Consider the following 13,101-nt stretch of genomic DNA (forward strand, 5'->3'; position numbering starts at 1 on the left):
ATTGTATATGGTTTTGCAGCATTTCATAATACAGCAACAGAGACTCTGAACATTTTGTACTGCAGTTCCATACACAAGATCTTTCAAATGCCCCCACAAATAAAAGTAAAGTGGGTTCAGGTCTGGGGAGCATGGAGGCCAGGCAATTGATCCATCTCTACCTATCCATTCATCACTGAATCTATTTAGAAGCTTAAATGTATAGGTGCTCCATTGTGCACAGAGTACACATTTTGTTGCACAGCTAAAGGCACATCTGCTGACAGATTGAGTAGATCATTCTCTATGAAATTATGATAATTTCATTTGTTGAGCCTGGGTGGAAGAAAGTGACGCCCCACCAGATAGTCACCAACAATGCCGGCCCAAACATTGACAGAAAATCTTTGTTGATGACATGCGCCAACAGTTGCATGAGTGTTGATGTCTGGCCATATGTGCTGTCTGTGAAAATTTACAATATGATCTCATTAAAATGATCCCTCATCTGTGAATAGCACCATTGCACTAAAATTAGAGTTGACACTTCTTTGACTAAATCATTCGCAGAAGAGTATCTGTGCAGGAAAATCAGCTGCTGATAGTGCCTGCACATGCTGCAAATGATATGGTTACAGCTGGTCCTAGTTTAACACTCACCAGTCAGTCATGTGGTCACCATTCAGTGTTGCAGCTATATCTCATGTACTGACACTAGGGTTGTTGTCAACTTCATGAAGAATTGCCACCCTCTGTTGCTCAGTCCAAATACTTCTAGGCCTCACCCAGTCATGAGTATCATGCTTCAATGCCCCATGTTTCCTAAGATTATAATTATGAGGCTTCAAATGTTTTCCTGTCGGGGCACCTTCTTCCTGGAAATCTCTCCCGGTACAAACATTGAGCTCGAGTGCCATTGCAGTCAGCTAATCCCTACATCAAATGGGCTTCCTCCCTCTCTGCATTGTCGTACAATGCTATTTTACCAGCCAGGTCTGTGATTAACTCTATGTAGTAACCCATGTGCCTGCAACAGTCATACTATCACCGGAACAGTGATGTTACCAGTAAAAAACCAATGACGTACACTACATGGCAACAGGGACATTTAAAACAAAACACTGGTGGTGCACAACATAACCTAATGTCACCAAGAGTGCATGTTCCCCATGATGCTAATGTTCTTTTCTTGTGTGTTTCCCATGATTAATGAGTTGGAGAAAATGAGTTGTAACATGGAGACAAAGCATTTCCAGACCCATGTTCATGTAACTCAATTTCTTCATCTACGTGTTAGGAATGTGTCCTGCAATTTGTGCCATACATTTTTGTTACATGCTGTATACATCCACAACTCAGTGAAACAAGCACCGGTTCCCCTTCCTGGTACACCTACCCTTTTACTCTTCCTCCTATGATACTGCATATACTTGTATTCACCTTTATTTTCACAACTAGCACTCCTTTCATCAAGTCAATCTTAGATATTTTTGGTATTCTGACCCTTCCTTTACAATTTACTTGGAGGCATTGCTACACCAGTCCTGCAGATAAAAGCCATCTAATTGACTTTCCCACATTCCTTTGTTTAGGCTTGCTTCTACCAGTTCTATCATGTCATACGTTACACTGCCAATTCTACACCTTTTGTTCCATCCTTTATTATTTGTTCTTGTGCATTCTTGCCAGCTATTGCAAAATGGCTCAACAGGAATGGTTAGAAAACAAATGCAAAGCTATAGAAGCATGTGTGGCTAGGGGAAAGATAAATATCTCATATAGTAAAATTAAAGAGACCTTTGCAGAAAAGAGAAGGAACTGTATGAATATCAATAGCTCAGATGGCAAGCCAGTAATAAGCAAACAAGGGAAATCTAAAAACTGGAATGAATATATAGAGGGTCTGTAGAAGAGGAACGAACTTCATTGCAATATTACAGAATGAGGAGAGGATAAGATACTGTGAGAAGATATGAAGATGGTATCTGTTCCCGAAAGAACAGATACCATTGATGACTGTACAGCTTCTCTAGAATGAAATGATAATTAAATTGTAACCCTTAGCTGCCAACAGGTGTTGTTGATATACATCAATTGGGGAGAGCTGAAAATGTGTGCCCCGACCAGGGCCCGAACCCGGGATCTCCTGCTTACATGGCAGACCCATCTGAGCCACCGAGGGCACAGAGGATAGTGTGACTGCAGGGACTTATCCCTTGCATGCTTCCCGTGAGCCCCACATTCCCAACTGTCCACAACCTACATTCGTAGTATTCCTAATAGATATTTGCCCATTCACTCATTACTCCCGCCAAACCAAGCTGACGAGTCCTGTAAGAGTTCGGGTAAAGCGTGCACCTTCACACAGAAGAAGGCCAATGGCCGGGTAGCCTTTAACTAAATGAAGATAGTATCTGTTCCCGAAAGAACAGATACCACTGATGACCGTGCAGCTTCTCTGGAATGAAATGATAATTAAATCGAAACCCTTAGCTGCTGACAGTTGTTGTTGATATATATCAATGGGGAGAGCTGAAAATTTATTAGGTACACTATGAATGTAGGTTGTGGACAGTTGGGAATGTGGGACTCACGGGAAGTGTGCAAGGGATAAGTCCCTGCAGTTGCACTATCCTCTGTGCCCTCGGTGGCTCAGATGGATAGAGCATCTGCCATGTAAGCAGGAGATGCCGGGTTCGAGTCCCGGTCGGGGCACACAGTTTCAGGTCTCCCCATTGATGTATATCAACAACACCTGTCGGCAGCTAAGGGTTTCTATTTAATTATCATTTCACTGTGGGAAGAATTTGACAGAGTACTGAAAACCTAAGTGGGAACAAGGCTCCTGAGTTGATGCCATACCCTTGAAATTATTGACATCTGTGGAAGAGCCAGCCATGACAGAAATATTCCACTTGATGTGTAAGATATATGAGACAGGCGAAATACTCTTAGACTTCAGGAAGAATCTAATAACTCCAGTTCCAATGAAGGCAGGTGTTGACAGGTGTGAATACTACCAAACCAACAGTTTAATAAGTTTTAGTTGACTCTTTCCCTCTCATCCCGTCTGGTAAGTCTCCCCAGACCTGGGATTCTGGGCAGCTTTTCCGAACTCTCCTTATTTCCTAAACCTCACCACTCCTTTTCCTTCACCCCTCTTACTTTCACTTCGACTTTTCTGCCACAAGAAGAAGCCATGTGTTTTGAAAGCTTGCATATTTCTGTACCTGTATATGCGTGTTCTCCTGGCGCTGCGGGTGATTAGGTTTTTTATCTATCAAATTACTTAACTTGGTACAGTTCATTTTCACAAAAATGTTCTGAGTATTCACAGCTGTCTCTGAATATCAAAGTATCACTTGATACAAACAAATTTACGAGATGCTTCACTTCAAACTAAGACATTTAATGCACTTTTTGCCCATCTAAGACATTGGTGTCATCTTTATCGTTGACTGTGAACTGGAAAAAGTGTTCCTCTTATCAGCCATAAGTATGTGATCCATTAAAGTGGTGAAGAGAAGCTCTCAGAGGTGTGACTGTGCCATCGTGTCTCATTTGCTGGCACAGCATTCACTGCTTATACTCTTCTGTGGTTGTGTTGCCAGGTGCCAATCTTACTTAGGCACCCTTCTCTTTCAATGACACCACACCTTTCCCACTAAGATGAGTAACGAGGGCTACCATTTGTGTGTTCTTAATGGTAGTAGAAGTATCATAGAATATGTTTACACAGGTGACAGACATAAGATGAAAATTGAAATTTACAATGTTGGGAAACTCTTTCTGGGGTATAATCTGAGAGATGTAGGGGCTATGTCACTCATCTCAAATGTGTTAATGATACATCACTTCCTGATCCTAAATGAAGTTGTTTCTTGGGTTCTTCAGCTTTAGCTGGTAACCACTTTCTTGTGGATAACTGTTATGTGAGTGAAACCATTTATTTAATGTGAAGGCTTCTATTTGCTCTATCAAGTTCTGGACCTTGACTTCTCCTTCAGAATATTCAGTTTTTTTCATCGTTTGATTATGTGTGTTTTTGTCAGTCATCCTGTTTATATACTCCTGGAACATATTTCCCAAACCAACTAACTTACACTGCTATCTTTCTGAATTATTGCTTTTTTGGCAGATTGATGTTTTACTTGACAGTAAATACTCTCTTCTGATCTCTGGAGTTTATGTTGATACCCACCACTCATATTGTTCACTCTCTTGGAACTTTCGATCTGCAAATAATCATCCCTGTCTGTATTTAATATATCCAATCCTTCAGTAAAAGTGAACAATTTATTGGCCCACTCCAACCTCAGTAGCAAATCTTGTTCCTTCCTAAATAGGGCAAATGCTGAATCAATACTTTAACCAGCAGTTTTTCAGCTATCGGATTGTCTAAATATTTTAGTTGGGTCAAATGTAATTCTACGCTGAAGCGCCAAAGAAACTGGTACAGGCATGCGTAATCAAATACAGAGATATGTAAACAGGCAGAATATGGCACTGCAGTTGGCAACGTCTATAGATGACAACAACTGCCTGGCACATGAATGTGGTGTTATAGTTGATGCATGAGTAATGGGACACAGCATCTCCGAAGTAGTGATGAAGTGGGGATTTTCCCATATGACATTTTCATGTGTGTACCGTGAGTATCAGGAATCTGGTAAACCATCAATTCTTCGACATCGCTGCAGCCGGAAAAACATCCTGCCAGAGTGGGACCGACGACGACTGAAGAGAATTGTTCAATGTGGCAGAAGTGCAACCCTTCTGCAAATTGCTGCAGATGTCAATGCTGGTCCATCAACAAATGTCAGCGTGTGGAACATACAATGAAACATCATTGATATGGGCTTTAGGAGCTGAAGGTCCACTTGTGTAACCTTGATGAGTGCACGTCACAAAGCTTTATACCTTTCCTGGGCCCATCAATGCCGACATTGGACTGTTGATGACTGGAAACATGTTGCCTGGTCAGACGAGTCTCGTTTCAAATTGTATCGAGTGGATGGACGTGTACGGGTATGGAGGCAATCTCAGGAATCCATGGACCATACGTGTCAGCAGGGGAGTGTTCAAGCCGGTGGAGGCTCTGTAACGGTGTGGGACGTGTGTGGTTGGAGTGATATGGGACCCCTGATATGTCTATATACGACTCTGACAGGAGACAAATATGTAAGCATCCTGTCTGATCACTTTCATCCATTCATGTCCATTGTGCATTCCAATGGACTTGGGCAGTTCCAGCAGGACAATACGACACCCCACATGTCCATAATTGCTACAGAGCGGCTCCAGGAACACTCTTCTGAGTTTAAACAATTCCGCTGGCCACCAAACTCCCCAGACACGAACATTATTGAGCATATCTTGGATGCCTTGCAATGTGCTGTTCAGAAGAGATCACCACCCCCTTGTACTCTTATGAATTTAAGGACAGCCCTGCAGGATTCATGGTGTCAGCTCCCTCCAGCACTACAAGTACTTCAGACATTAGTCGAGTCCATGCCACGTCATATTGCAGCACTTCTGCATGCTTGTGGGGGCTGCACACGATATTAGTCGTGTGTACCAGTTTCTTGGCTCTTCAGTATATACTGGGTGATCAAAAAGTCAGCATAAATTTTAAAACTGAATAAATCACAGAATAATGTAGATAGAGAGGTACAAATTGACACACATGCTTGGAATGACATGGGGTTTTATTAGAACCAAAAAAATACAAAGTTCAAAAAATGTCCTACAGATGGCACTTCATCTGATCAGGATAGCAATAATTAGCATAACAAAGTAAGACAAAGCAAAGAAGATGTTCTTTACAGGAATTGCTCAATATGTCCACCATCATTCCTCAACAATAGCTGTAGTCTGGGAATAATATTGTGAAGAGCACTGTAAAGCATGTCCGGAGTTATGGTGAGGCATTGGCATCGGATGTTGTCTTTCAGCATCCCTAGAGATGTCGGTCGATCACGATACACTTGCGACTTCAGGTAACCCCAAAGCCAATAATTGCACAGACTGAGGCCTGGGGACCTGGGAGGCCAAGCATGATGAAAGTGGCGGCTGAGCACACGATCATCACCAAATGACGTGCGCAAGAGATCTGTCGAACATTTTGTGAACTTTGTTTTTTTTTGGTTCTAATAAAACCCCATGTCATTCCAAGCATGTGTGTCAATTTTTACCTCTCTATCTACATTATTCCGAGGTTTATTACGTTTTCAAATTTATATTGACTTTTTGATCACCCGGTATATTCTATATATTTTAATAACTTCCCCAGCTATGGTTGTAGCAATGTGGTTCTAATACCTAAAGGGCTAGTTTTCCCTGTAGTAACACACATTTCTTTTTTAACCTTCTCCTCAAAATTATCTCACAACTTCAGTCAGTTGCCTCTCCTTCTAAATAACAGAACAAAATCTACCTTCTTAGAATCTATCCATCATCTTGCTTGAGATTTCCTAAAAATTATGTTTGGTGAATGTCATTTTCAGTCTTAAATTTTAGAAATTGCTTAGCTGAATTCATAACATGTTGCCACTGAAACTGTTCTAAAAACTGAACAGGAAGGCAAGATACTTCACTAACTTTGTGCTTATTCACCAATTTGTCCCAGGTCTTCATGAATTTGCTTCTGCCTTTTCAGGGTCTCCTGTCATGTGGCGTGTATTTATAAAAAATTCTACATTTTCTTGTACTTTTGGTTTGATCATATTGCTCAAGTGCTCTTCCACTGTTGCTAGAGTTGCTCCTGAGCATGCCACCCCTCCTTCCATACCTTGTGAGTAATTTCCTGATCTGTAACTTTCTTTAGCTGCATTAAGTTTACAGTAACTTCACCAAACCCTTCTCTTATCTTACAACAAATTAAATCATGTTGTTTGTTGATCTCGAAATGTAATTCCCTTTCATAGCTACTACTCTTTCTGTTTGCTCTTCAAATCTTTTATCAATCTCTTACACTTTCCACAATGAAATAACAACAATATGAAAGGGGTAATTTTCTACTCATCATGTAGAGGAGTCATTGAGTTACAGACAGACACAATGAAAGAAACTGCTGAACTTTTAGCTTTCGGACAAAAGGGCATTCTTCAGAGTCAGAAAACACACACACACACACACACACACACACACACACACACGGAAAGAGACACATAATGTTGTGTGATAAATACTCAAAATATTTTTATATGGAAGTAACAAGGCCATAGCAATGAGAGATCAGTGGAGCATGACACATAAACACATCAATAGTGCTTCAGGAAAAACCAGGGGTTGCGTTTACACATGTCCACAGCACCTGAGGAGTGAAAGAGCATGACAAGTTGACTTGTCCACAGCAATTAGAGGGGTAATTTCAGAAACAAGCACTCTAGATATTTGTTGATTATGACACCATCTATCACAGGTTGGAAACAATGATTTGAGTAAACTGTACATATTTTTTGGCATAGAAACTAAATATACAGTTAAAAAAAAAATGAGGGGAGATTCGCACTCAAGTTAAAATAACTAAATAAATTTGGTAACTTGTCAGTTTTAGGTTATTAACTACTACAGCAAAAGTAAATATGCTTATCTCAAGAGAAGAAAAAAAAAGTAATGCATTAAATAAAGTTTTGTCTAGTTTCATGTATATGATTCCTTAGTGAATAGCGTAGGGATGGCATGTGAGACAGTACAGAAATGTTAAAGCTTTAGTGTGGGAGATCCTGATTGAACATTTTTTTGATTTAAGATTTCTATGCTGTGTGTTGACTATGTATGAGCGAATGTTATATTGTCGTAATAAAACAACACTGGTTAACATTAAACAATATTTCAGTTTTGCAGAGCTGTTATTTATTTATGAAACATGTGCTAGGTTACATTTCCGCTTGTATTCTGTAATTTATGTTTGAGGTATTTTATGGGCTTTGTGTGGTGTTATGGGCACAGAGAGTAATGCTCTGACATTAGCATGGGCGTCTCAGCGTGACGTCAGTGGTATACACCACACCAAAGAATATTTCAAGCAGAAACTTTTAAGGATCATCATTAACAATGATGTATAGAAATTAATTTCAGCTGAATATTACACAGGTTTTTGAGATTCTTTACATTAGGAAGGTTTGCTGCATTAAAGTGCAGTTTTATTATTATTTATTTTATTTTATTTCATTTTATTGTATACGTCTACTTCCATAAGACCAAATTGAGGAGCAAATCTACATGGTCATGGAACTTGTCAGTACATGAAATTACAAAAGAAATGTAATAATAGATAAAATAAAATGTTTATGAATCCTAAAAAAAATGACAAGCTATAAGTTTATATAAAGGCAATCAACAATGTAACACATGCATTAGCTTAATTTTCAATGAACTCCTCGACAGAATAGAAGGAGTGACCCATGAGGAAATCCTTCAGTTTGTATTTGAAAGCATATGGATTACTGCTAAGATCTTTGACTTCTAGTGTTAGCTTATTGAAAGTGGGTGCAGCAAATTACTGCATGCCTTTCTGCATAAGAGTCAAGGAGGGGGATTCAAATGCAGACTGGATTTCTGCCTAGTATTAACTGGATGAAAGCTACTAATTCTTGGGAATAAGCTGATACTGTTGACAAGAACCAGCATTAAAGAATATGTGTATTGAGAGGCCAATGTCAGCATTCTCTGACTAATGAACAGTGTTTGACAAGAGGTTTGCAAACATACTCCACTTATTGTTCGAACTGGCCATTTCTGAGCCAAAAATACCATATTAGAATGAGAAGAGGTACCCCAAAATATAATACCATATGTCATGAGCAAATGAAATTAAGCAAAGTAGACTACTTTTTGTATCGAACTATCATGTACTTAAGATACTGTTCTAATATTAAAAATGGTAGCATAAACTATTTGATCAACATCCTGAACATGGAGTTTCCTTGACAGTTTACTATCTATCTGAACTCAAAGGAATTTGAATTGTTCAGTCTCACTAATCATATGCCCATTCTGTGTAATTAGGACTTCAAGTTTTGTTGAATTATGTGTTAGAATCTGTAAAAACTGAGTCTTACTGTGATTTAGCATTAGTTTATTTCCAACAAGCCATGAACTTATGTCTTCAATTGCCCTATTTGAAACAATGCCAGTGTTGCACACAACATCCTTTACTACCAAACTGGTGTCATCAGCAAACAGAAATATTTTAGAATTACCTGTAACACTAGAAGGCATATCATTTATATTAATAAACCAAAATTTTTCTCACAAATCTATGACTACTTATCAATGTAGGCATGAACAACAGGTATAGTGACATCCTGAAGAAGAATAAGGAGGACAAGAGTTCTGCAGATCTAGAAGTTATCTCATTTTATCCTGTGGAACTCTCACATTGTCTCTAGATACATTGCTATACATTAACATAAAAATAGAAAGCCCACCAATATCTGAGGATTGTATTAATCTTATACTGCTGTTGAGCATCAGTCATTGATAAGAACTATGTAGGGATGCCACTCCATTGGAGTGGAGTATATCCCTAGTGTGTTTTGTAATTAAAAAGGCTAGAAACTGTCAACATTTATTTAAAGTGTAAGTTGATTTGGTGTTAATAATACCTAATATGGATTACTTTACAGAAATCTGTGGAAATGGTCAACCTGTTGGTGAAATTTGAGGCGGACCTGAGCTTAAGAGATTCAGATGGGCGCACACCTATCATGACTGCTGCTTACATGGGCTTTCATGAGGTCCTTAAAAAATTGAATACGCCAGATTTAAACATAATTAATGAGAGGTAAGACAATGTTTGTATACAACAGCAGTACCTGCTGCTAAATAATTTAAGGTGTTGTGCTGCAAATAAGATAACCTGTAGCTTTGAGTGTAGAAGCTGTGAGATTATAAATAGTTTTCTGTGTCATTATTGAAGAGCCAAAATGACAAACAGTTCTTAATTCTTGATTTTTTGAAGGAGGATACATACATGTTGTGGTATCAGAAGAAAAGTACAGATTTATGTGATATGAAAATGCAGAATAATTGTGTGTTTGAGTCTTTTATATGACTCTATGGCTTGCATAAGGTGATTTTGACAGTCATATTCTTTAAAGACACTTATTATTGTATTTTACCTACTCTTTAAATAGTAAGAATCACTTCCAATCAGGGATTTATTGCACCCATGGGGGTGTTTCCATTTCTTGTGAAAGCAGTGACTTGAAAAAGGATGGTAGATGTGTTTTATAATGCAAAAGGGGTTTGGGGGGGGGGGGGGGGTGATGGGACAGGAGGAATGTGTGGGCAGGTATATCATTTGGTGACTGTTCTTTCAGTTACTAACAGACAAAAATGTACAAGAATTTAACTTCCTAAACATTGATATGACAGTATATGGCAGCTGAATCCAATATCACTGTACAAATAATATTTCAGTTACCAGCTATTTAAAAAAGAAGACCAGGAGAACTGAGGAAAGCTATATAAATGTGCAAATTCTTTTATATATAATTTTGCAAGAATTAATAATTCTTCTTTCACAACCCGCTGTAATATCAGTAGGTTTCTTTATATTGCAATCTGTGTATGTGTGCAAGAATGAGATTCCGTAAAACTTCTGACAAGGAAATTATTTGAACTGACTTGGCACAAACAACTCCTTCAACAGCAGCAAAGTGTCAGTATTGAAACTGCTGAAGTTGCATGTGTGTTGGCCCATTGTGCCTATATTCAGCGGAGCACTGTAAAAACTTGTAGCATCTAGTGATGTAACTGTGGGTGTTTTGGAAACAAATTTTCTCAAACTGGATGAGAGAAAGAAATACCCGCAACATTCACATGAATACTTGAAATACGGATTCATTCTCTCACCTACAAGTGGACAAGTCTCATTGTGCCTCTTTTATGAAAAGACATTGTCTAATGAAGCATTTCATATAAAATCACCTTGGAAAATTACATTTTCCAAAGTGGGTTAACCAATCTCTTTCTTTTTCAAGCTTTAAAATTGAAGTTTTGGAAATGCAACACCCTATGCAAGTTACTTGAAGAACCTACTTTTAGCACAGACAGAAGGCTCCTTGCATTGTATTAAATGTTTTATTCTATCTATCTATATCTGGATTCCACTCCAGCTACTGTTGGGTCTGGGTGCTGACAAGTCCTCTCCATTTGGCTTGGTCCTCCCACCACTTTTCTTCCCCCACTTACTGCCATGTCACACCTCTCCTTTCCACAGATATTCTCACTCCCATTTTCTACTGTGTTCTTGGGCGCCCTCTAGGTCTTTTTCCATCCATCTTTAGTTCTTCCGTAATTTTGTGGAGTCTCTACCCATCCACCCTCTTAACATGCCTGCACCATCTTAATCTCTTTTTTTCGATTTCTTCTCTTATACTTTCTTGTTTAAGGTCCTTGTCTTATTTCGAAGTATTCAGAGTTCCACAATGGTGCTCTAATTCTACAATTGTGTCCTCTGTACATTGTCTTTATTACATTAATGTATCCAACTTCTATACCTATCTTCTTCATTTCTTCCGAGAATCTTTCCCTGTCAACTGAGTCATATGCCTTTTCTATGCCTATAAAAACTATTATCACCCTTTTGTTATACTCTCAACTTTTTTCCATCAGTTGATTGATAGAAAATATCAGGTCAATTGTGCTTCTTCCTTTCCTAAACCCATGCTGTTCTTCACTCAGCTCCTTTTTTTGTCTTTTTAGTTATTTGATTTATTAAAATTCTTTCAAAAATCTTGGCTGTATGACACATAAGAGTTATTCTTCTGTAGTTTTTACAAACTCTTTTATTACCTTTTTTGAAGATGGGAACAATGTCTCCTCTTCTCCAGTTGTCAGGTATTGTACCATTTCTCCACACACTTGATAGTACTCTATACAGCCACTGCATTCCCACTGGACCTGCTGCTCTTATCATGCCCACTGATACTTCATCAGGTCCTGGGGCTTTCCCCCCATTCATCATTTTCACAGCTATTTCCATTTCGTCCCGTGTAATTTGTCCTAATTCTCTCAGTTTCTCCATTTTTTGTCGTTTCCTCGTGTACCTGCTCCTCAGCATTTAACAGTTTCTTAAAATGTTCTCTCCAGAGATCTTTTACATTCCCTGGATCTACAATCACAGTACCATCCTGTTTCCATCTTTACTGGTACTTCAGAAGCCTTCCTTTTATTTTTTCACCATTTTATAGAACATTTTCTTATTGCTCTTCACATCTTCTTCAAGTTTTTTTAAAAACTCTTCCCATGTCCTTTTCTTTGCTGTTTCCACTATTTCTTTGCACTTCTTATTTTCCTCTATATATATTTTATGGTCCTCATCATTTTTAGTTTTCCACTACTTTCTACATGCTCCAGTTTTTTTTTCTAACTGCTTGGATTGTGGTATCATCCCACCAACTAGTCTGTCTTACTTTTTCCTTTCCAGATGTTCTACCACATACTTTTTGTGCTGCTTCAACTAAAGTGTCTTTGAATACGCTCCATTCTTTTTCTACATTGCAGAAAACTTCTTTTGGAAATTTTTGTGTGATTAATTCTCTATACTTTTGAGCACTTTCACTCTGCTTCAGTTTCCAATCCTGTATCTCATCACTTTCTTCTGTTTTCTATTTTTCACACACTGATTCATTTTCCATTATACCACCAGTAATATATTATCTCCATCTGCACTCACACTTGGAATTATCTTCACATTTGTTACTTTCTCTCCCCATTGTCTCTCTACTAGAATATAATCAATTACATTTGTGGCTCTTCCATCCCAACTGTATCTGGTGATAACATGACTTTCTGTCTTCATAAACCAGCTGTTTGCTATTTTCATTCTATTCCTCTGGCACAAATGCAGGGGTCTTTCCCCTTCTTCATTTCTGCCTCCATATCCAAAACATCCCAATACTTGCTCAAATCCCTTTCTGTCTTTGCGTACCTGTGCATTAAAATCTTCCATCATTATATTAGCACTCTCTATATGATTCTCTAACTCATTTTCAAAATCCATCTTCTCTTCTTCGCTAAATTCGACTTGAGGTGCATAAATCTGGATAACTTTTAGTGTTTGTTTTTGGAATCTCAGGTTTAAGATTATGATCCAGTCTGATATATACC

At 38.5% G+C, this 13,101-nt stretch overlaps 1 protein-coding gene across 6 annotated transcripts in view; it reads left to right on the top strand.

Annotated features, from left to right (window-relative positions):
• LOC126210645 (ankyrin repeat and protein kinase domain-containing protein 1-like) overlaps positions 1–13,101 on the top strand; it is a 206,979-nt gene that overhangs the window by 91,519 nt on the left and 102,359 nt on the right. For all 6 annotated transcript variants that reach the window (XM_049939966.1, XM_049939965.1, XM_049939968.1 and 3 more), the window contains one exon: positions 9,612–9,769. In XM_049939966.1, the coding sequence (XP_049795923.1) occupies positions 9,612–9,769 (158 nt within the window). The remainder of the gene's footprint in view (positions 1–9,611; positions 9,770–13,101) is intronic.

This window comes from Schistocerca nitens, chromosome 10, assembly GCF_023898315.1.
Source record: "Schistocerca nitens isolate TAMUIC-IGC-003100 chromosome 10, iqSchNite1.1, whole genome shotgun sequence".
Lineage (NCBI taxonomy): Eukaryota > Metazoa > Arthropoda > Insecta > Orthoptera > Acrididae > Schistocerca > Schistocerca nitens.